Raw genomic sequence first — 25,316 nt, 5'->3', positions numbered from 1 at the left:
GCAGAGTATATTGCAATAACGGACAGAAATAAAAAAAATTTCCATTGTAGCTACATTCTGAAAAACCTCACTTTAGCGCCCAACTAAACTAATCGATGTGCTCTACAAGAAAGTTTATAAAAAAAAATTGCATTTGGGTTTTTCTTCTCATCTTATTAAAAGAAATAGTGCTACTCTCAACATTCTTATAAAGCAGAACTTTCAAAAGTGTTTGCGTTTTAAGGTTCACATTGAAAAGTTCTTTCTACCACAATAAAAAATGTCTGCAATTTAAAAACCTGCATAGTATAATACTGCATTTCCTACAAGCATAAATCTAGTTTCTCGGTAATGTATTGTTTACCAAAGAAACAGTTAGGCTACATAACGCTGGTAATTGCAGACACATTTAAAAAAAAATCCCAATTAAGATCCAAAGTTCATCTATTATATAAGCCCAAAACTAATCTCCGTTTAGACCTGTTGTTTTATGTTGATCATTCAATGCACGAAGAAGCGGAAAAAGGTACACGAACAGTATTCGTGACTCATACGCATATGGCGTTCCTAAAAAGGTTTAGTGGCAAATGTAGGATACAATGTTCAATAGCTCAGTATGAATCGCGTGGACCTTGATGGTGAACAAATTGAAATTTAATGCATGTAATCTTCACTAGGTCTATTAAAATTTAATGCCAGGAATCTCACAAAATTGGTATTGACCACGCCCAATTATTGGATCCGCTATCGATACATTTCGCTTGGTAAACTGTATTCAAAAGCAGTAGGCTAAACCTCAATTTCACTGAGTTATTTTAGCGCGCAATAACCAAAAAATTATTTTGTAAAGTTCTTATCAATATTGATATACGTAGCCTATAAAACTAAGCACTACCAAGGGATTTCCTATTTTTTTGATTGAAACACAAAAATAATCAATATAAAGAAATAACGGTCGAGAAGCTTCGCTAAACTTCCTTCTTGACTTAGCTTATAATAGAAGCCGACCAACAAAGCAAGAACAAATCCAGAAGAGAGCCAAAGACACAAAACAACATCCATGTTAGCCAGATTAATACATTCCATGCTGCAAACGTCTTTTTGAAATGTGGTGCTGCTGCTACTATTGTAGGCTAGTTTAAACGAGAAACTTTTACCTAAAACTCAAATAAATGAATGTTTTCGTGCATACTTGTGGCTGCGCTCATATTTGTCCCATTGCTTCGGCTTCGCTACGATACATGAAAATCTAACTAGCTGAATGTTTTATAAAAAAGATTGATTTGTTAAATATGTTTTCTGCTTGAATCCAAACTCAGGAAAAGTAAAAATAGGCTAGAAATAATAAACCAAAATTAATAAAGAGTCAACTAGTTTTGAATAGTTTATACCAGCAGAAACCTTCTTTGATGACAGAGTTGTTTCTCTGCAGCCAAGCGCAGCAAGAAGTGGCAGCAATACGTACTCCGTACGGGTGAGGTCATCGCATCACTAATTGATTCCACAGAGCTATCGACCGTTGCTTGATGAGCCCAAGTTTTTTCAATGGAAACGTAACCGAAAAGAAGCTACTTTTTCAAAGCAAACTTAGTATTTTAAAGTAACTGGTTTACGTACATCTCAGCGTTCTTATTTCTTAAAAAAACAATTAGCCTAACTTTCCGCTCGATTCCTGTTTCTTTGCGTTTAGATTTTGTAATTCAAAAGTGTTGCAATTGCAACTTTTGTGACCGTTTCTTTTCATTGGTACCAGGCTCAGATTATCTTCTGAAGATGGTTCTGCTCAGCACCCTGGAGAAACCAGTGCTAGAAGGAAAATGACTGAAGAAGAGACTGTGCTAAGCCCAAGAGCTAATAAAGCGGAAGTTTCGCGTTTTAAAGTTCATATTTAAAAAATATTTTTACCATCATAAAAACTTTTCAGCTATTCAAAAAATTGATATCTTAAAACTGCATTTCTTACAAGCATAAATCTAGCTTCTTAGTCCTGTATCTCTTGCCAAACAAAGAGTTACAAAACACTGATAATTGTGTACACAATTTCTCACAAAATCTAGATCAAGCTTTAAAGGTCAACCCATTAAAGGCCATTAATAAACTAACCTGCTAATAACCATCTAACGGGCGCTTTCGACCTGTCGTTTTATGACGCTCATTCAATGCGCAAAGAAGCGGAAGATAGTGAACGAACAGCATCAGAGCATCCGTGACTCATACACATATGGCGTATCCTCTAAGTTAAGTGGCGAATGTAGCGCACGGTGTTTAATATCTTGCCGTGAATCGCGTAAACCTTAAAACTGAAAGATTAAAATGGACTGTGGTAGAATATTGCTCTTTTCTTCCTATTGTGTTACTTTCCTTGCCACCATGATGTGACTGTGACTATTTGCACACAAAAACATTCAAACCTCTCTCAAAAATATAGAATAGATAATAAGAGAAATAGTGATCATTAAAACGAGTATCTTACTATATTTCTAATACTGAAATATTTTATGCGTATTTATATGCAGCCTGCTTGATTTTTTCGTTTTTCGAACTTTCCATTTTTTTTCTTGAATGCTATAAACAGAGGCGGGCACAGGCTACATTAAAAGTAGCCCGCGCTATTGCTACTTCTGTCTTAAAACGACACAGAAAGCACTTTACTGTGACGTTAAAATTACCTTAAAAAAGAATGATATCACTTTTTTACGCTGCCATTTCAACACCGTTCTAGAAAACACGTGACAATTGTCATTTGTTGTGCTGCTCGTATTTTTACTTTGTTTATGCCACTATCTCGTGTTGTGCTTCTATCTTGCGTAATCTGCTCGAGTCTTTTTCTGAACTATTAATTAATTTTACCTCTCAAATACTTGATCCGTTGTACTGAGTATTTTTTCAGTTATCATTTTGTGTGAGCTAGTTAAGCAGTCTCTAAAATGTTTAGATTCGTCCATATTTTGCTGTGATAATGTATTATTATCACAGCCGAAAACGTTTGCTTATTGTTTTTATAATGTTAATTGTAGAGTTGTTGCTGGATTATGTCTGTTTATGGTTTAAAAAAGTTACCTCTCTACCTCATCTAGGGTTCTTGGGCACTATTAAAACTGAGAGCTTATGTGAATTCAGATACATTGACAACCGCTTTTTATACTTTAATTTTCTCCCACCTTCAATATTGCGTTACTAGCTGGGGTAAAGCTTGCAATAAAGTTCTAGACCCTCTCAGAAAAATGCAAAAAAGAATAATAAGAATAATCACAAAAAGCGATTATAGAGCCCATACCAGTTCATTATTTTTTAAAATGAATATCTTAAAGACATATGTACACTGGAAATAAAAAAACACATGTTCATTGTTCAGAGTCTGCATGAACCAGTACCCTTCTGCCTACTGTACATTGTTCACAATTTAAGAAACAATAACTTAAATTGGATATCAAACCTCAATCGTCTTAGGCTACTGTGCGATGTGCAGTCTGATTATAGAAAGAGCTCAACACCTGCTCTCCTGGGCCACATCGAAACGGGCTTTTGCCTGAGGATGGGTTTCTTTTATGTCCGGTTTTCTTTCTCTATCCTATTATTATTATTATGACTGCTCATCCACATCAATATTGGAACTGGCAAATTCAATCCACAACACTTTTCATTAGGCTGTCATTCATTACTACATGTGTGCTTCTCTCTGTTTTTGTTTTATTTTTTGCTGTTTGTTTTTTGTAATACAATTTGGGTAGAGAGGTAACTCTTTTAAACCATAAACAGACATAACTGGTTTCAGTTATCATTTTGTTTGAGCGAGGCAGTTTCTCAAATGTTTAGATTTGACCATATTTTTGCTGTGATACTATATGATTCTTTAGCATTTCTTTTAATAATGTATTTTTTCTTATAGGCTTGAAAAGGGCTATATGACTAGCCGAAAACGTTCGCTTGTTGTTTTTTGTTTTTATAATGTTAAATGTAGTGTTGTTGCTTAGTTATGTCTGTTTATGGTTTGTTTTTTGGGTTTTGTGGCCGTGCTAACTACTGATATATAGCCTACTACTACATAATTTTTCATTCAGGCACGTTTTCAATCTTTCAAGATTTTGCCACCTTTTCCTGTTCATTAACGTGCTGGTAGGTTTATATCGATTTTTGTAGTTAGTATCTTTTTCGTCCCGGACGCGTTAATGACAAAAAATAAAATGATTGATTGATTGATTCTTCACTCATCCACAACCATAACACTAGATAGCCTATCAATCAAACAATAAATATTTTTGGTAATCGCACTAATACAGAATTTGGCAAAAAATCCATACAAGTATCTGGACCAGTGGTGTGGTCAGAGGTTCCAAGCAATCTCAAAAAGTTATCTTTTTATGGTTTCAAAAAACATAGCAAAGCATCAGCTTTGCAAAGTTATGATACTTCATAAGTGGGTTTTCATTTGGCCTAAGCTCTTATATTCAACAATGTCTATTGTCATGGTGTCCATTGATTTTCATGATTTCAGCCTTTCAGCCGTCAAATTCCTTTTGTAGGCCTAAGCGTGGTTCACTCGATCTCCTGCAAGGTCTGCTCTTTGCCGACGGGCAGATTTGCGAAACTGGACAAATTACTCGATGATTGATAGTCTTTTGCTGCTTCCTGTTTGTTGTGGTATCTAGATTGCTATTTTATTCGTATTGTGTATAATTGTACATGTGTGTAAGACTCTCCAAATAAAAATTCGGAAAACTTGTAATTTTTTTAAATTAAGATAATGAAATATCTTCTGACAGGTGTCAAACCAACAACAATGCTTGATATGAACGACTCGGTTACATGTCTTGTAATGCAAAGGAATTTATTCTCACATTTTTTTCAAATTTCTGCGCTCCATGGTTTCGTTTATAGACCCATTTAGGCTACATAGGCTTTTAGTGCTAAGCCATGTTACGATACTTTATTTTCTAAAAGGGTCGCTATAGCCTATCCTATTCGCAGAGCTATGTTTAATACTTTTATTTGTGAAAACTGAGGAAAAAGAACTATGCGTGTAGCCTACTCTCCACCAGTGCACAAGTCGAACTGATTACACTGAACAATTAACGCGTTGAAGTCAGTGCAAGAATGTATCTTCGGGAGAACCAGACATTCCTCACGCTGATTGCAACAAGCAGTGCTTGCAGCATATTATTACAAATCACTATATAACACATCTCCTATGTCCAAATTTTGAATCTCTTATGCCCATGTGTTGGATCTCACATTCCCATGTTTTGGATCACCTATGAACTTGTTTGGGCGCTTCTGTGCACATTGCACAAGCGGTTGGATGGCGTAGAAGATAGCGTTCGCTTTCAAATCATGCAATGCTAGTTCGACTCCCAATGTAACCTGATTGTTGAATGACACTGCTCAGTGCTCACTTACACCCTTGGTGCTAATGACTTAGAATAATAAAAATAGTTTTGGATATTTTATGCCCATATTTTGGATCTCCTTTACCCAAGCGGTTTTGGATCTTCGACAGTATAGTCAGAGATGGGCAAGATCACCAGTATTGGTGATCTTGAAGATCAAGATCACCAAGAATAGGTGATCTTGAAGATCAAGATCACTTTTTGTGTAAGTTACTTGAAAAAAAAATAAAGTTTTTGATCAATGATGTTGCAAAAAATAATTACCGTACTATAAGCAACCTGGGTAAAGGTATATAGTTGGTATTGCTAACTTTTACTTTTAACTACTCGATCACTGGCCTAAGAATTGTAATAAGTTAGTGACTGTTGCTATTAGGTCTATCAATTGCTGACGTAGTTTGCGTAGAATCGTAACGTCACACCCAAGGCCAAAGTTAATTACAATAGTACTGAAAAAGTCGCAAAATTTGCAATTAGTTTTATACTTTTTATTTATAATAAATAAATGAAAATAAACTTTGAACTGCATCATTTTTTACCAAATTTTTGTCTGGTTTATGTGGAAGTTTTTATTCGTGTTACTAAGTAGTTTTAACTTTCACAGTGTTATGTCAATGTTTATTGCACCATTTACCCATCTGGCAACCTTGATACTGTTGTCTGCTATCAAAAAAGTTCAGAGGTTTGCGGTCAGACAAACCGCTCCATACTCAGACCTTAAACAAGTCTTGGTCTCGTTGATTTGCTGCAATAAACCAATTTACATGACCAAAGTCGGCTAGTCTAAAATTGAGTCAAAGAAAGCAAGCATTTCTTTAAAATTCACACATAGAAATTGTGAACAAAGTTAAATCATTTTTTACTATACGTCAACATAAAGTACACGGAAGTTGACTTCTTTATTATGACCAACACAGAAAACTTTTTCAATTTTGAAACGGCAGCACTGACCAGATTAGATGGAGACTTTAAATTGTCTTTTGTTGGATACATATCATATTAACAGTGGCTTAATGTTAGTAGTTGCCACTAACTACTTTGTACAGTACGAGTTCTAAAAAAATTTCTCTGTTTAGTAAGTAAACTTCAATTTTAAAGTGATCTTGATCTTATTGTTCTTCAAGATCAAGATCACACAAAAAAAAGTGATCTTAGATCAAGATCACCAAAAAAAAAGTGATCTTGAAGATCAAGATCACGCCCATCTCTGAGTATAGTACACACAAGTTTTGCCCAAGCGGTTCGATGGCGTAGAATAACTCAGCAACAACACTACATTTAACATTATAAAAACAAAAAAAACAAAAAGCAAACGTTTTCGGCTAGTCATGTAGCCATTTCGATTAGGAAAGGATTTTTCAGTTCACACAGCCAGGCAATTGTATCTCTAAACTATAATTTATTTGTTATATTATTTGATGAATTCAATAAACTTTAAAATAACGAAACAATGGAAGTATATAATCTGATTCATAATTGCAACTATTAAAATAAAACAAAATCTTTGTACAAACAGTAAGTTGCTAAACAATTGAAAATATTGATGAAGCTTTTCGAAGTGCTGAAAGATGCTGGAACTGATAAGTCTTAAAGCTACTTTTCTTGCAGACTCATTTCTTAAGCTGTAAGACTTCGGTTCTCCTGTAAGACAATGATAACATTTGCAAAATAAGGTACCTGCAGCCATGGCCACCTAAAGATATGGCCTGATTTGTCACATTTTGCAGAAATTTTCAGGTTTTTCTAACTTTGGGCGAACGTTTAAATAAATTTTTCAAAAAATTAGATTTTTACGCTTATTTTATTCTTTTCCCCAGATGACACAATAAATCTTAACATCCTCACATGTTGAAAAACAAAAGAAAATTTGATTTCGAAGATTTTAGTCAGACTGTTAATTTTCAATAACAGTCTGATTTTGCGTTTTTCAACTTACTTTTTCTCATTTGCTACTGCTTCCCCAAGGCAACAAAAAAGTTTTATGTCATTAGGAAACCGCAAAAAGTAAAAGCATCTCAGAAAATGTCAGTGAAACACTAGCAGTAGCTGTAATCAAAATCTGCAAAATGTGACAAATCAGGCCGCATCTCCAGGTGGCCATGCTGCAGCTAATAAGGCCCGGTAATTTTCAAACCTAAATACTTCATAATTTTGAACGAAACTTGGAAAGAGTATACTTTGAGTCTATCTAAACAACATATCTGTGAAACAAGTTTCTAAGTAAAAGGAGTTGTGAAATGTTGAAAAAATAACAAAAATCTCAAGCGGGCCTTATTAGATGCATGGGTTGTGAATAAGGCCCGCTTTGAATTCGCACCAAAAGTGATAAAAAAGGTGTATTTTCACAATAACAACACCACAAAACAACTTTTAATCGACAACACAGGCACAGAACTACAAATTAATATATACAGAGACAGCTATTCCCTCCCTCCACGCTCCATTTTTTTTTTAAACGACATTGTGTTTTAGATAAGGTAGGGAATAGGGAAGCCAAAGTATTTTTATACTGACATTATGCTTTTTCCATTGGAATAAAAAAATTGGATTAATGGTGTAACAACAATTGTTTGGGTCACTCAAGTCTTTAACCCTCACTTTCTTAACCAGGGGTGCACAACGGTACAATTTTCCTACTCCATCAGCCTTATTACTAATATTAGCCTAAACTGATGATCATTATCAGTCTTGTATTAACTAGAAAAAAGTTCAAATTTTTTGGTTTTACTTCATCAGCATGCACAATTTGCACATATCTTTCACATAAAGTGCAAAAAAAAAGGAAGTCAAAGCAGTTTGTTAACTGCAGAGCAGTCTAAAATATGTGAAAATTAAGAAAACCACTCAATTTCATTCCCTCAAACTTCAACTTTCCGTAACTCAAAAAGTTCTGAACCTTAGGCTTTGCAACTTCACCAGTCAGTCTCAATTCACCATGGCAGCAATCAGAGCTTCCACTTTTGTTTAAAAGAGTTGTAACAACAAAGATCCCGGGGGTGGGCCTTATTAGCTGCAGAGACCTTACAAGATAGTTAACTTATATTCTAAACTGTAGCTTATAGACTAGATAGATAAAACAATATTTCTTATGGTAAGAGTAAATAAACCTGTTTAGAATGATGAAGGCGAGAGCAATGAGCACAAGCTTAATCCCAAGCGCAGTGGCAACAAACATCCAGATAGGAACACCTGGAAGCATATGGAAAGTAGCATAATGCATATCAATAATACAGTTGTATGGTTTATCTTAGTCATATGAATGAAAAAAAAAAATGCTAAGAAAAGAACGACAATCACACCCACAACCAACTCTCCCAAAGGATCTTAAATGTACCAAATTTAACCGAACTTTTAAAGCCAAGATTGGACTCATTAGCCATTTAAGAACTCACTGTTAGCTTTTTATTTTTATTGCGAAGGCCATCATCCTCGAAGGCGAGGGATAGGTATCATCATCATATGAGCTGTTATATCATGTTTATCAAACTCTTTTTGCCGCGGCCTAAAGTTCACTTATTTTTTGATCAAATCACTTTCGCGGGCAATTATAATTTTGCCTTACTCATAGATTCCTGGGATTTCAGCAGCTCAAATTCAACCCTTTTGTTATCTGAATTTAGGCCGCTTGATTCAATTAACTCGTTACAATGATTCAATTCAAAGAAATGGATTTTGCTCGCTGAGTAGGCTATATAGTATACTTGTTCTGCAAAATATAACTAAGTCTACATGTAGAAGATTTAACCTCTTCCAAAGCATTCTTTTTTGTAAACCTCATTCGGAGTGTCAGCAATGTCCTTTATAAGTTGCATAGCATCTTTTATCTCCCTGTAGAAACAATAAACACGTAAGATTTTTGTGTAATATTTTTTGTGAACAGATAGCAATGAAGAAAATCTAAATTTAATGTAGCTGTGGGTAATGGGCAGGGATTCATAGTATAGGGATCGCCAACTCGGCTGGATATCTGACAAGCGGAGTGCAAAAGTGTTGCCAGATATTTTTTTAAAAATTTTTAGTAAAAATATCATTTTGGCATTTTTAAAGTAGTAGTTGCCCAAACCTTGCCCGTAAATAAACGTACAAGCTTTGGGCTATCACTACTGTACTTTTTAAAAATGCCAAAAAATTAGTTTTTCCAAAATAAAAAAATTGGTAACACTTTTACACTCCGCTTGTCAGATATCCAGCCGAGTTAGCGATCCCTATACTATGAATCCCTGGTAATGGGTATGGGGTAAACGAATTCCGATATCACTCATGCAGTAAATATCAAAGATAGATAGATATTTTTCCATCATAGTTGCTGTAAAAAAGTAAACAAGATGTTAAAGAACGGCAGCTGCGCAGAGTTGTTTAACTTTTCGAATCTCATCAGTGCAGAATTGGTGCATCATCAGTACAGCCTTGACACCTTATCCGTGCAGCATTGGTACCCAGACAGCAAATCAGTCGTTTTTTACATGGATTCAACGTCGGTAAACGTAAAAAACGAGAGGAATGTAGATAGAATGTAAAAAGACTGATTTTGTGCCTGGGTACATCATCAGTGCAGCATTGCAAACCACATTAAAGCATTGTGAGCACTGAGCAGTTTGGAGAGGAGTTTAGTTGACCAGAGTGATAAAATAAGAGTCATGTCCCACCTTTGGTTTTTATTGTTCCACACCACACCCAGCAACGAGCGACTGGTGTCTTCAGGGTAACCATAACCACCATCCTCACAACCGACGATTACGATCCATATCGTAACTAAGCATTCCATGGTGAGGGGGGCGTGATACGACGGACAATTTGGATAAAGCTCTGAAGAACATTATTCATGAAGTATTTCAAATTTACAAAAGCAAGTAAGGTACGGTAGTTCTTTTTTGCTTATAATGTAGACTACTGGTAAGTACTCGTTGTATTACTACAATGCTATTCTTTAACATGGCGAGTCTCCTACGGTAGTTATAAATGACGGTGCACGGTCGTTTGGTCGACAGGACGTTTGGTCGACAGGACGTTTGGTCGACAGGACGTTAGGTCGACAGAACGATTCATTTTTGGGTTAGGGTTAGAGTCAGGGTTAGATTAGGGTTATGGTTAGTTAACTAACCCTAACCCTAAAATAAATCGTTCTGTCGACCTAACGTCCTGTCGACCAAACGTCCTGTCGACCAAATGTCTGTCGACCAAACGTCCTGTCGACCAAATGACCGGGTACCATAAATGACGTGTCTCCTGCAACTCAACAGTTGTGAACTGAGCAAGTGGCTGAATCTGGCAAATGATAAAACTGAGCAAGCCGAAACTTGGCATGTCACAAGTCAGTAAATTCAGTTTAGCAAGCGATGGTCAAACAAGTCCGACGTGAGCACGTAAATCTCATTTGCTGACTTGGCAGTAGCTGAAATATACTTGCTGAGTTGTCGCATGCCGAGTGGTCCGATGACCTAAATGACAACTCCAATTTTTAACTGATATAAGACTATAACCCAAATTCTCTTCACAATACCCTTTTCACCTATTTATGATAAACTCTCATTCAAGCTTCACATACACGTTTATGCGATCATGTGCAATCAGCCGCACAGTTGTGACGCTATGAAAACAAATTACTTAAAAATGATGCTGTCAAATTTGTAAAGTTATAGGCTACCGTACATATTTGCAGACAAAATCATATATGACGCGTAGAAAAAATAAGACAGACGGCGCCCTTTCAGCACCTACCCATTCCAAATCCATCGTATTGCGAATCAACGTCATCATCAAAAGCAGCATCCGCGATGTCCTGGAAGTACTTTATCAGCTGACTAAAACATAATTCCGATTCAATTAGTGGAACAGAATAGCAGGTGTAAAAATTAACATTTATCTGCTCAAATAATAATCCGTTTACTATACTGAAGTGCATAAAAAGATTAACTTGGGCTACTACGCAGTAACTTATCGTGTCACAAAATCTAGGACATTCATTCCATAAAAATGGGGCCTTCACCAAGAAAAACGAATGACTAGCCTAAATGTCGGAAACACATGAAGATAGTATATTGCATGCTTTGGTTTCTTCGCATTTTGAAAGAAATTTTGTCGATAATAATCTGTATAATGTACGACAGAAATGTGTGCTTTTATATAGAGCTGTATCCATCGCAGAATGCGTTGGTCCTCAGAGCTTTACAAAGCAGACAGTAATATAAGCAAGTTACTGCTGCCCCAAAATTATCCTACAAAAAAAAAATTACTTCAGGTTCATGGCCTGGAAAGTAGCGTTGAGTGCCTTGGAGATATTCAAAGGATTATTCCACCCCTCATCTGCTAAACCAGCTCTTCGTCGACAAGACTGGATGCATCTGTTCGAGTGCGGACCGCGATATGTGTAGCATCCATCAGGAAATACTAATAAAAGTTGACACACGTGTCAAAATAAAAGTTAGTCTTTCTCGAGTGCAAAGTCATAAAAAGATATGCGACGTCCTTGATACAAAGTGGCAACAACTTTGTGCATTTTTTGCAGTTCCTTGCTGCCAAAGTCGCAAAATTACGTGACTAAGAAGTTTAGATCGCCATTCTTTCAGTTAGAGTCAAGCAGTTCATCTCACAGTTTCGAAAATGGGTTTTTGAACTTCTGTTTGATGTGTAATACTTTTCTACTTCAGTAATTACATATGTTCCAAGATTATACATGTAGTATTTTGCTTTTCCAAACTCAATAAATATGGATTTTCTGTTATGTGTTCTCTTAAAATTACGATAACTACACAAGTACATAATTATGTTCCAAGATTATGGCACGAAAATCAGTTAATGGTTTTCAAGGTTTCCTTTGATTAATGTAATTTTGAAGATTAATAAAGCTTACAAAAGCCATTAATCACTCGATTCACATTCCAGAATGCAGTAGGCCTATACGTACCTAAGCCGTAACACTCTTCTTGATAGGTCCCATTAACGTCACTTGGGATCAATGCATTGCGGTATATAGATAGCATTTGCGTTCTTACTTGTCTAAAAACAAGGGTTATAAGCGAAGTTACTTTTAGGAAATGCAAAAAAAACAAAAAAAAAAACAAGCTACTTTGCAGTTAACGAAATCGGATTCCACCATATTTTTGTTTCGGTTTATAACACAGCAAGCATAACATAAGTCCAGCGAAAACACCGCTTAAATTAATTATCACCTACATGCATTGTATGTTAACGACAATCTGGTTTGCAATATGCTATCAGTAAAACCAAACTAGAACGATAGTTAATGAGTCTATATGGAGTCAGTGCACAACCGTAGTTTTTTTTTATTCTGCTTCCAATGCACTGCCAAAATACATCTAAAGAAATTAGCTGATGATTGATTGGTTATAAAGGGCAAATCAATGACCAATAAGAATCTTTAAATTTGTTTGCAAACCATAGGTTATTGGTATAGGCTATTTGTGATAGGCTATTGCCTATTCATGGAAAAAGCATTTCAACTATCAATCAATTGTTCCATTGTCAAGCATTTCTTTTCCACTGAGAAACAAACGGTGCTAAACCAATGCCCTTTTACGGCAAACGTTTCAATTATTATTATTATCAACCAAATATGTTCTTTCAATGAGTAACAAACCTTTGATTCTTGTCTGACCATCTTGAATCGAAAGTTGAGTCGTTGAGACTTTCAGGATAACCGAGGCCTTCTTCAACGCAAGTAACACCCTTCCATATCGAGTTGAGACAGTTCAGAGTGAGAGTAGGATGGTAGAATGTACAATTCGGCAAAAACCCTGCAAGGGGTATTTTTTGCTTAACGACGTAATCTGAAGTTCACTTAGTTTATTTTTTCCTGTACCTAAGCAATAACCGTGTAATTCAAAGAAGACACTACCAATCACAATATACGACAAACCGGATGGTGAGTTATAGATCGCTTAGATCTAACTTAGGTTCGAACAAACCACCTCGAAGCGTCGAATAAACTTAAAAGCGGTTATTCAAGCGGCAACAAAACATTTACTAATCTCAGTTTCAAAGAAGTTCTTACTCATGCCAAAGCCTTGATTTTGATTGAAGAAATTGCCACCCAACGCTTGACGATTTACTTCTCTCATGTGACCGAGAAGCTGTCTGAAATACAAAGCAAACTCACGAACTTAAAAGTAGTGTACTTCACAAATTAATGTAGATACAAACCATCTGTGTTAATCTGATGTTGCGGGTTGTTCTGTTTTAGCCTGAACCCGCAGCATCAAGTTAAAACAAGACGTTTGTCATTTGTGAAGTAAACAACGATCACGCTGCTAAAAGCGAAACTCAATCTATTTGCTTAAAAGTAGTCATTGATGAGATTTGTCAAACCCGACTAATGAGTGAGGATACGTTGGACAATGGGTAATGTAGCTTAAGCTTAAAAGTTAATTTTAAAACAAGAAATGGTACAAAATCAACAATAGTAATCAGCATTTTTCATTTCTATTATCGTGGATATATAATATTGTTGGATGATAAAGTAAAACAGCAAATTTTCTTTGTAATCTGTTTCTGAAAGTTGAAGTGTTTGTTATTTTCCTTGCAACTTCAATAAAGCTAAATTTCAATGGATAACGAGTAAACAAGCCAGGGGTGACTTTCAGATATTGCACTTTAGGAAATGTAGAGATTAGTTTTGACGACTCTGCAAGCGCTCTTTTTATGAGTATTAGCCTAAGTAACGATAAAAAGGACAAAGTAAGTAATAATAAAATGTGTGTTTTTAAACAACGCTGTATTCATCGCAGATGCATACGTTGCTCAGCGCTTTAAAAAGCAGACAGTGTCAGTGCAGTTGTATAGACACGCAGCCTAGTACAATATGTTGAATCTACCCCTTTTGCTGAGTGGCAAGCAGGAATTAGATTCAGTACAACTTTTAAAAAGTCTTTGGTACGACCCGACAGGGCATCCAACCCAAGCCTACCGATTTAGATTAAAATAAAGGACAAGATAAACATGCGCGCATAACTAAATGCTAAGTAATACCTCATATTCATAGCATCAAAGTATCTCTTTAGTGGAATCGTCCAGTTTTCTGGATTGTTCCATCCTTCCCTCACCAATCCAGCAGCCTCTCTGATCGAATGGATGCATTCAACACTAAACGGACCTCGAAAGGTTGTGCATCCAGTCGCGAACTCTATATATTATGTAATAATTACCATCACCTTGCCGGCTTATTGACTTAAACCAGCAGAATTTAAATATTAATAACATGAGAGAGAATGAACTGGAAATCCTGAGAAGAACGGAAAAGTCAATGGTGAGAGCAATGTGTGGGGTGAAAACGAGAAGGGAAAAAAGGACTGAAGAATTGTTGGATATGCTAGAGATGAGAGAGACCATAGACCAACTGGCAAGGGCAAATGGAGTAAGATGGTATGGACATGTGATAAGGAGGGAGAAAGGAAGTTTTCTTAGAAAGGCACTAGATCTAAAGGTGGATGGGAAGAGGAAACGTGGTCGTCCAAGAAGAACGTGGAAACAACAAGTGAAGGATGAATTTAAAAAAGTCGGACTGAAGGAGGAAGATGCAAGGGACAGGGTGAAATGGAGAAAAGGGATTAAAACAATTGCTGCGCGGAAACAATCGGCCACCCCCACTAGTGGGGAACAAACCGACGATGGATTATGATGATGATGAATAACATCAATACAATCAGACACAGTCGGCTGCATAGCGGCGACAGCCTTGGTACGACGTTCGAAAAGACGCGGGTTCGACACCGCTCATGAGCATGTGGCTGTGTTTTTGGCAAGAAATTTAAAGGCATCCCTGAAGGTGGACACGACGATTGGCTTTCTAGACTTCCCGTCCTCTCAATCTAAATCCTCAACTACCGGGTGTACGCTTGGATACGAAACAAATCAATAGAGGTCCTCACCAATTCCAAAGCATTCCTTCTGGGCGGATGTATTCGCGGCAACAATGGTACCGCCCGATGGGTTGGAGATCGATTGGACAAATGCCCCAATTAAGATGGATGAGATAACGGCTTTCACTTGCCTGAATACAAAATAATGAAGAAATTTTATTAAAATGAGACCGATATATCATTTTTACAAATTGTAACATAACGTTCCTTTTTGAAGTTTAACAATTGTGTAACTTAAAGTTTAACAAATTTATTATCCATCTTCTTCGTTTTCTGCCATACTCGAGCTAAGCATCAACTGCCTCTGATGTAAAAAGTTTCCCAGTTTTTCGGCTCTTGGATAGTGTATAAGATCCGTAGAGCAGTGATGTTTTTGCTTCACTTTTATTGCTTTCAATTGAATAAGTAAATGTTTTCCGCCTACCAGGTTCGCAGACATTATTTTTCAAAAGCAAACTAATGTATATTTCGATTTCTGATGAACAAAGCGAGAACAAAATCGTTGACAGAAGACGCTATATCATCATCATCATCAACATTCATTATCATCATCCATTACTATATACGTATATATATTGTATAAATTTTCTTAGTTAACAAAAAGCTAATATTGGAAAGCTTTTCCTTCTTACCTGTGAAAGATGTATATAAATGATGGAGTACCACCACGTTTAACAAGACTTAGCCTATTCTGATATTTCAGGCCGCTGAAGTCTCTGGTAGACAAGCTTAACTAATATCGAACAGCGAAGACAATTTCACTTCTCACCTTTGATTCTTATCTCCGTATTCTTCATTGAGTTGATCAAAAGTTAACCTGCCGGGATAACCTTCCCCGCTTTCCTCACACCCGACAACCCCTTTCCATATCGAGTTGAGACAATTCAAACTCAGGACTGGGTAGTATCTTGTGCAGTTTTCAAAAAAATCTTTAAAACAAGATAAATTTATGATATTCTAGTTCAAAAATTGCTCAATACAACTACAGGGGTTGTTTTAAATGCATTTCGATTATACTAAAATGATAATTACGCAATTTTTACCATCATTTTTTATTTGAATTGTCTGCAGTTCATATACCATTAAATGCAATCCTTGGGTCACAATGAAACCACATTACTGGCCAGTATGATTCACAATCCAACGACAAATCATTAATTTTTACATAACAATATGCATACCCATCCCGAAGCCAATCCTCTGCGAATCTTTATCTCCTTTCAAAGCCTTGTCTTCGATGTTTTTCATGTAATCTATTATGTCTCTGAAACGCGTGATTGAGATATTAAAAAATATAAAACTTCCACAATTAGAACGACAATAACGTTGCTTGTATGTCGTTGACTGTATTCTAGGTAAAAACCAATAAAACACAAAACATTTTAGAAGCTACAATATGTCGCGTAGCCATATGTTTCTACTCATTTTCTTGGTTTAAGCTGCTGGGACCGAGGTTCTATGCTTTTTCCATCCCTGGCTCACAATGTTCCAGGAATATACACTGTAAGGCTACTAAAAAGCAGCCACTCTTTGATTTCATCTGACATACAAAACTTCCTTCGGCTGAAAGTGGCACAGTCGTTGATAATAAGGTCTGCGGTCTGTTCCTCAGCAGTTAGCACCAAGTTCAGAAGTGAAAGATGCCATTCCCCATTGATGGATGGTTGCATGCACTTGCACATTTGCATGCACAAATGAGGAATCGCTACATCCGCGATCTGTGAGTGTGGTGATGAAGAATAAGCCGCAGACCTCACCCTCTGCAACTGCGGCATCTACCATGCGCCAAATGGTGTGAGTGGTCTGCGTGAATTGGATGACGAAACAATTCAGTGGCTGCTTGACACTTACCCATTTCTACCCCGAGTCGCCGCCACTGCTCAAGGATGGCAAAAGGCAGAGCTTCCCGACCGTTGGAGTGGCGAAGAAGTTTCATACGAAGAAGATGGTTGATTTGATACATTTATGCATGTTTCTCTTCTTTTGAAAGCATCCTCTCAAATTTAACTTTCACGAGCAGTTGCAACAGCACAGCTTTACACACTTTACTCAAGGTTACCGTATGTTTAGCAAGTCCAAGGCGTCCCTTTCACTCTTAGTCATATTTTTCGCGTTGTTCCAGCCTTCTGGAGCCAATCCAGCCTCTTTACGAATCGTGTTATAACACAAGTCAGTGTGAGGGCCTTTGTACGTCAGACAGCCGATTGGAAAAGCTGGACAGAAAATTAAATCGTCATAAAGGCGTCGTTACCTAGCACTTTGATTGATTGTTTTTGGGAATCTTTATTCTTGGAATGAGAAAGTTTCTTGGTCCGAGAACAAAAAATCCCAAAAGCTTTCGGTACGACAACCGTGGCTTCATAAGCAATTTTATTTAAATGGAATTACATATGATAACAAGCACTTACGGATTCCAAAGCACTCGAGCTGCGCGGTCTTATTGGCAGCTATGGGTACCTCACCAGGCCTAGTAGGTCCTTGTAGTTCAAACGCATCAAATTTCACAACGTCCATAGACTTCTTCACTTGCCTGCGACGAATCAACAACAATGCAAAAGAAACAGAATACTTGGAACTAACAAGAATCTGTTGTTGAATTTATATTTTTTTAATTACCACTTTCTTTTGCGTGTATGTTTTTTTGTTACTGCATTTATATCTAAATGTGGTTAAGAGTACACAGTGTGGAAGTGTTTACACTCGACAATTGTAATTAACGTGCCGGTCCTACGCTATCCTTTTGTAAGGTTGGTTGTAGTCGGCTACATTTCCGATTGGTGAGAGCCCTGGAACAACACTCGTAAAGGGCGCCGGTTCGACACCGCTCAAGAGTATGCAGTTATGTCTTTGGCAGAACACTTAAAGGCATGCCTGGGAAGTCACGAAGATTGGCTTCCTTGCCTTCCTATCCACTTAATCTTCATACCTGTGGTGATGATGGCAACCAGTGGTGCAGCGTGATAATTTTTTCGGGGTTCACTTTTTCAGCAAACTTAGTCTAGCCTACTTGTATATTATAAAAAAATACCTGGGTTTGATTTAACCGAGAACGTTAAGCCCCACTGTTTTTGTTTTTACATACAATATATGTAATATGCTTAAAGTTTACTGAAAAATGAATACCCAAAAAATGATTACGCTACGTCACTGATGGTAAAACTAAAACTAAGTAAACATAATCTTCACTAACCTTTGATTTTTACTTCCATAAAGTCGATTGAGCCTGACATTATTTATTTTACCAGGAAAGTGTTGCCCTTCGTCCACACAACCGACCACCTCCCTCCAAATGTTATTGAGACATACAAGAGTGAGCACAGGATGGTAAGTCGTGCAATCTTTGAAAAATTCTGAGGAATTACAAAAATAGGTTACTTGCTGTTGTTTCCGTTGTTTTCATAGAATGCTTATATACACTGGTAATTTACAGACCTTTCCCTGTGTGACGCATAAAAAAATTGGTGACCTTGCGTTAATATCACCAGAATAAAAATGCATTTTCACACAACTTTAATGATAAAATATTATAACTATATTGATGAGATTTTTTTTCTCCATTCAAGTTTGATGCAGCTCTTGACTGCGGTGTAGCGAAGTACAGCTTAGTTGTATTGCTATACAGCAAAAATAATATTCTTCCATACGGTTACGGTATCTATAGATTAGGTGAATTTTTGTTTGTTACTTCTCTTTGCAGACTATTTTCACATTCAGACAACATTTTGTACGATACTATACGTACTCACCCTGCGTATATGTTCTATTCCAATGAACATCATGTGAACAAGCTTTATTGAAAAGTTCTTCTATGATTACTTACCCATGCCAAACCCTTGCTTTTGCGCATTCCTATCCCATGCTAATGCTCGTCTATTGACATCTTTCATATGGTCTATTAGTTGTCTGCATGAAAAGATGGACTTTGTTAACTTTAGTCACAAACGCTGACATCTTATTTTAAACCACAAAGATAACATACTTATTGCTTAGCAAAAACAAACAATATTATATACTGTACAGTGTACACACTGTACAGTATATAATATTGTTTGTGTATACTGTATACTGTACACACTGTACATGGTGTACACACTGTATATGGTGTATACTGTACACACTGTACAGTATACACCATACCAGAGAAAAATGCACATTTAAGTTTTATGTGATCACAAACAACCTACCTTGAGATAAGAAATGGTTCGAAACACAATACACTCACTTCAAATTCATCGCATCAAAAAATTGCCTTCGTTGTGTTGTAAGGTTCGAGGGATTGTTCCAGCCTTCAGGCACTAAACCAGCTTCTTTACGAACGCTGCTTATGCAATGGTCTTCGTGTGGGCCTGAATACGTTTGGCAGCCTAAAGGAAACTCTAAACAAAAACACATTATTTCCAAAAACCTTCTTCTTAAGTATTTTACAGGGTAAATGTTATTTTAATATGACTTTGAAAATCTGCTTAAAAACGGTATTGAGAAAGTAAATGCAACTATAAGACTTTCCAAATAGCATAGGCTATGTTCAAAGTTTACTCAAACACGGTTATTAAAAAACATGAGTTTTCAGCTACTTGGTATGACAACCATGATATAAAATGCTCAAAAGAAGTTCATACAAAGTTGCATTAATGCAAAAGCTTTAACAAACTTACTCAAACCGTAGCATTCCAGTTGCGCCGTGTCATTAGGAGCAACAGGAATCCCTGTATAACGGATGCCCGCAGGTGTAATGGTGCTGCGAATGGGGTTCAATACCCCAGCAGGGGTAAACGTTCCGTTTAGAACTAGAGCGCCTTCTAATGTAAAAGCTCCGTTTAAGGTGATGGGGTGGTCGTCATCCATCCTGGCACGAAGAATAGTTTTCTTTTTCGGTATAATTGTCCCATTTAGTAAAATTGCATCGGAGAACAAGTAGGCCCCTTCCATGTTCAGCGCGTTTGTATGGACTCCGTCTTTTGGCACGATTGTTCCTTCTGGCACTACAACTCCTTGTGGGAATATTTTTCCCTTTGGCACGATGGACCCATCTGGTTCAACTGACCCGGCAAGGGTAATTGAACCGTTAAAATTCACTTTCCCGTTAAGAACCACTCTTGATTGGTTAAGATTTAGGGCATGATCTTTCAATGTTTGTATCACAGCTTTTACTTGTCTGTAAATATAAAAAAGTAGATACATGTTTTTGTTTTCCACATTCCAATTACTGTAGTCTTTCAAATTATATATTAACGACTATTTTTGCAAAGAAATTTAAATGTTTAATTTTCGGTATGGTTTAGTGTGGCTCCCCCTTGCATACAAACTTGTCTCTACTAAATCTTTTAGTCCGAAGTAGCCATATTGAACGAAGTCTTCTGTATACTGTTTGTCAAACAAGAAGGAAAAAAAGTTTTTACAAAACTGAAACTTACGGCAAAAATGCTATTTTCAACTTGTTTCTGATCAAACTAAACGCTAGCCGTAAGGTACTGAAAACCTAACCCAGGCAAACTGTACACATGGAGCGATGAACTGATTCATATCAATAAGTAGACTGCCCGAAACTGAAAATGCTCCAATTGAGAGCAAAAGCATCTTTTTTGAGGCTAGTATGCTTGTACAGTACACTGATGACATTAGATATACACTACAGTACACGCAACTGGATTATGTACATATATTACACCTATTTCAATGTTCAATAAAACATCTTTAGACCTCGTACCTTTGATTGTAGACACTCCATGCGTTCATAAAATCAGCATAACCAAGTTTCTGGGGATATCGTGTCCCGTCTCTGACGCAACCAACTTCATTCAACCAAATGTTATCAATACAGCTGCGGCTAAGCGCTGGCCAATATAGCTTGCAATTCTTAAAGAACTCTACATTGCGTGTACATAAAAAAAGAAGAAGAATAAGTTAAGGTCAAGCAGTAGTTTGCACGCCAAAAGCAAAAAAGGAATGAGTGCAGCTCCAATGACCAAACAAGATGCGGCGTATCTACTCAGCTGCGCCTCTATACCTGCCGGCTGACCGATTTGGGTTTGGACAACAAAGAGAACTTCAAAAACTAGGCAGCTGATTGCGATTTAACACGCCCTCAAAGCTACTCTTGGAAAAGAACCTAAATTACCAAACAAACAAGCAAGCAACTACGCTGAAAACGTCTCTTCATAAAACGGTGTAAATAACATACAATATTATTATATTAATAAGTACTTGGTAGTAACATGATTAACTATTATTATTAAAAGTTTAAAATAAATTAGCCAAATTTTTGGTAAACGTTTTCTAAAATAGTGGTTGTTAACGCGTAAGTCATGAGCTTTAAGGTTATCCACGGTAACAAGTTTCGGGGGTATTGAAACGTATAAAAATTTAACCTTGACGCTTCATCTCGTCAAATTCTAACAACCTTTAACCTATTCAAGTATGAACATTAATATACATCGTAGGTCGTGGTATAATTCTTTTGAAAGTAGACCAACAGACCAAGATGAAAAAAAAATTGCAATAGAATAGCATATCTAACTTTTTAATTGAAACACTAATTTAGAAGCCATTGACCTGCTAAAGGTTTTTACCGATTCCTTGGGGGTTCGAACTATTGTACTAGTGGAAATGAAACCAGATTAGTATAGAAACTGAGATGAAAGTACCAAACCAAAATGTGCAAACATACTATAAACGCATCATAAAATTAATCTCACCCATTCCAAATCCTATAAATTGCGAGGGTACATGCCCACCGAGAGCCTTATCTTTGATTTTGGTCATGTAGTCAAGCAACTCCCTGTAAATAATTGCAAAATGGCTCTTTGCGATCAAGTGCTCTATTTTGGAAAATTAAGTTTAATGTATTATTTTCAGTCGCAAGTGAATTAACCGACAAAGTTTATTTGCCCGAAAAGCTTTAAAAATGTGTTTGCTCAGAATAGGTCACGTGATGCTTTTGATTCTTGCTTCCGCTTTCGTGTTTTTGGTAAAGCTTTGGCCTATGGTTTGTTCAAAACACGAATGCAAGTAGCCTAATATTACAGCACAATTTTAACAAATATCGCCATATCAAATCGTTTATCGGTTTATCGAAAGGCTTAAATTTGTCAAACCGAAACGAAACGCACATAATTTTGACAAATATACGGACGCACGAGTAGGCTTGTGTTAAGCCGAAAAACCGTAATTAAACCGTCTGCAGACGTTGAAGCAATGTAAAAATGACGGAGTTTTCTATCTGGGTGAGAATTGTATTTATACCTGAGATTCATCGTACGGAAAAAATTTAATTGTCCTCTGGATACGTTCTCAGGATTGTTCCAACCCTCTCTTGCTAACCCAGCTTGCCTTCGCATTGTGTGAATGCAATCAATGGAATGGGGTCCTCTATAGCTGTAACACGTTTCGGGGAATTCTGTAACGAACAGTATTTATAATCACTTAACACCGGCCGAGTTCAGCTTTTTTGTTTTTAGAAAGAAAAAAGAAAGAAAAAAATTGTATAAACATAACAAAGATGGGAAATAATTCGCACAAAAAGGACTTGAAACCTAGACTCAAAAAAAAAGAAAACAACTGTACGCATGTATGCTTACTTTAATAAATGTAGATGGGAAATGAGAATGTTAATGTGCAAGTAAAATAAATTGGTTTTCTTATGCTTTGTGCTAACGATGTATTCAATTGTTGTTATCAACAAAACTCTGCATTCGAATGCTTAGCATTATGACTTCGTAATAGAACAAAGACTTGGAGGAAAAATAACATTTTAAAATGAGGAAAAGTACACACCGAGACCAAAGCATTCCCACTGAGCAGTTGTGTCAGGTGCAAGCGACATGAGAGCAAGGTCCTGTACATGAGATTTGAACTGGCTGCGATAATACAGTAAAACATATAAGTTAGCGTAAATTTAAAAAGTCCAAACGTGCACAATCACTCGTGTCGCGTCTATCTGGTTCTAGAACACGTCTATTCAGTTTTAAAAAGTAGATAATTATACAATATACAGTAAGACGATTGCTCTTTTGAATGCTATACTCTTGCACCATAGTTCTATTGATAACAATAACATATGGTTGATATTGTTATCAATAAAACTACGACAGAAATTAGGAAGTATCAGCTTTTACTTCGTGTTTCTCGGCAGTCGAGTGTAGCAAGAATAGACAGCGATAGACACGTGTTTCGCCCATGAGGCTGGGCTCATCAGTAGTGGCTAGTGTGAAGGCTACACCGGTATGTTTAGCAAAACACAATGCTCGCTGTTCTATAGTGAGTAGTCAGGTAGTGCTGACGCCAGGAAGATCGCTCCTTCTCAACAGCTTCTACTTTGCCAATCATAAAATCAAACTACTAACATAAAAGGGCGCAGTTTGTGCATGAAATTACCCTAAATTTCTGGAATTAACAAACTGTTTCTTCGTTCCAGATAAATTTGCTGGGTAGTCCCACCCTTCTTTCACACAACCATGATCGGTCCAAATTTCGTTCAAACATGCGAGTGAGAGTGGCCCGACGTAATTCTTGCAATCCTTTGGAAATTCTAGCAAGATTCAAAACGATTTAAAATGCATCAATCAAGACTAACCACTGAAGATTTTGGATGCACAATATGGTTGTTTACCATCCAAGCAGTAGATGCATTGTTGTGTTCATCCGGTGAATTGTAAAATAAATACACAAACACCTGAGTTGTAATATTACTTTACTGACGTTTTGCGCACTGTAAGGTTACGCGTCCTTGAAGCAAGTAAAGTAGATCAGTACAACATAAAATTTCCATCTAATACTTGTGCTGCAGATTGATTTTAGTCCTTTTATATCAAACTTTAAAATACTTTCTGCTATACGACACCAAATTTGGTATCTTTTAAAATGTTGATCGTTCATTGTTTGTACTTACTAAATCCAAAACAAGCTAGTTGAAACAAGGGCTGTCCTAATTTCAAAGCTTTTTCGCTGATATTTCCCATATACCAAGACAATTGTCTGTGAAAAACAGTAAAATTCTTTTATTAGTCCTTTGATAGTAACAAAAATGCCGCTACTTTCCCCACATCAGTCACTTCCAGAGAATAGCTTTTTATCGATATTTTTCGACAGTTGTTACTGCCAGACAATAGCTTTTGAGCAAGGAGTGAAAGGATTACATTGTGTCACTCTCCTTAAACTAGAGACACTTACACAAAAGTTAAACAGTGAAACAAAAAAGATAAGCTTTACAACAATTGCTTAGATTTCAATCAGATAGCTTGTTGGGTTAAAGTTATTTTTAGACAGAAATTAGCAATAAAAGTCACCAAATACATGTTTTGTTGTTCTGCGTTATCATTGTTGAAGTGACTTGGCAAGAACGTTATTTCCACACCTTTAATTCGAGTTTGTTGTATCCAGGCTTACACCCGGTGGTTAAATATTTAAATTAAGTGGACGGGAAGGCAAGGAAGCCAATCTTCGCGTCCACTTGCAAGCATGCCTTTAAGTGCCAAAAACACAGCCGCATGCTCTTGAGCGGTCGAACCGGCGCCCTTTCGATTGCCGTTCCAGGGCTCTCATCACTCGGCTATGCAGCCAAGTTAAAAAGCCAAGCATGCAGCCAAGCTAAGTTTAAAAAAATCGAGTGACACCAATCCTCTTACATGAGATTAAACTTTAACAGAGTATCGCTCTTCCTTTTTGTGAGGTTATCCGGATGCTCGTAGCCGCCTTCGATGCAACCACTCGCATTCCACATGTTCCTCAGGCATTCAGGGGAGTGCGGAGGGTCGTACACAAAACATCCTTTCGGAAAGACTGCACAAAATATTGCCAAGTTGAGAAACAACAATAAGGTTTTGAACGTGTCTTTGTCGTTTTAACGTCGCATCTACGTTAAGTAGAGTTGTTTAAGTATAAAATTTTCTGCAGCCACAAAAACATCGCAAAGCTTCCAATTAAAATACTAAAACCAAACAATGGATGACAATTTTTTTTCCAAAAACCACCACTAATACGTTATAAAGAAAAGCTGTGAACTATGATGTTAGTGTGATAGCTTGTTAAACCGGTCGTCGGATTCGTTAATATTTCAATAAGAAAGCAGATGGATATC

The 25,316-nt window shown here is 36.8% G+C and overlaps 1 protein-coding gene across 1 annotated transcript in view; it reads right to left on the bottom strand.

Annotated features, from left to right (window-relative positions):
* Positions 1–6,356: 6,356 nt before the first annotated feature.
* Positions 6,357–25,316, bottom strand: part of LOC145786333 (uncharacterized) — a 30,092-nt gene continuing 11,132 nt past the window's right edge. The window contains exons 17-42 of the mRNA XM_082597971.1: positions 24,865–25,018; positions 24,129–24,214; positions 23,615–23,768; positions 23,015–23,097; positions 22,484–22,637; positions 21,937–22,019; positions 20,949–21,108; positions 19,897–20,396; positions 19,464–19,617; positions 19,062–19,144; positions 18,432–18,591; positions 17,650–17,771; positions 17,301–17,454; positions 16,423–16,505; positions 16,011–16,170; positions 15,251–15,372; positions 14,352–14,505; positions 13,378–13,460; positions 12,964–13,120; positions 12,271–12,362; positions 11,600–11,753; positions 11,085–11,167; positions 10,013–10,172; positions 9,112–9,194; positions 8,474–8,555; positions 6,357–7,007 (exon numbers count right to left, since the gene is read on the bottom strand). Of these exons, the coding sequence (XP_082454097.1) occupies positions 6,977–7,007; positions 8,474–8,555; positions 9,112–9,194; positions 10,013–10,172; positions 11,085–11,167; positions 11,600–11,753; positions 12,271–12,362; positions 12,964–13,120; positions 13,378–13,460; positions 14,352–14,505; positions 15,251–15,372; positions 16,011–16,170; positions 16,423–16,505; positions 17,301–17,454; positions 17,650–17,771; positions 18,432–18,591; positions 19,062–19,144; positions 19,464–19,617; positions 19,897–20,396; positions 20,949–21,108; positions 21,937–22,019; positions 22,484–22,637; positions 23,015–23,097; positions 23,615–23,768; positions 24,129–24,214; positions 24,865–25,018 (3,491 nt within the window). The 3' untranslated portion in view covers positions 6,357–6,976. The remainder of the gene's footprint in view (positions 7,008–8,473; positions 8,556–9,111; positions 9,195–10,012; positions 10,173–11,084; positions 11,168–11,599; positions 11,754–12,270; positions 12,363–12,963; positions 13,121–13,377; positions 13,461–14,351; positions 14,506–15,250; positions 15,373–16,010; positions 16,171–16,422; positions 16,506–17,300; positions 17,455–17,649; positions 17,772–18,431; positions 18,592–19,061; positions 19,145–19,463; positions 19,618–19,896; positions 20,397–20,948; positions 21,109–21,936; positions 22,020–22,483; positions 22,638–23,014; positions 23,098–23,614; positions 23,769–24,128; positions 24,215–24,864; positions 25,019–25,316) is intronic.

The sequence above is a fragment of the Aplidium turbinatum genome, chromosome 17 (assembly GCF_918807975.1).
Source record: "Aplidium turbinatum chromosome 17, kaAplTurb1.1, whole genome shotgun sequence".
In the NCBI taxonomy this organism is placed as follows: Eukaryota; Metazoa; Chordata; class Ascidiacea; order Aplousobranchia; family Polyclinidae; genus Aplidium; species Aplidium turbinatum.
Note: the sequence above shows the minus strand (reverse complement) of the source record. Positions and strands in the feature narration are given on the sequence as shown.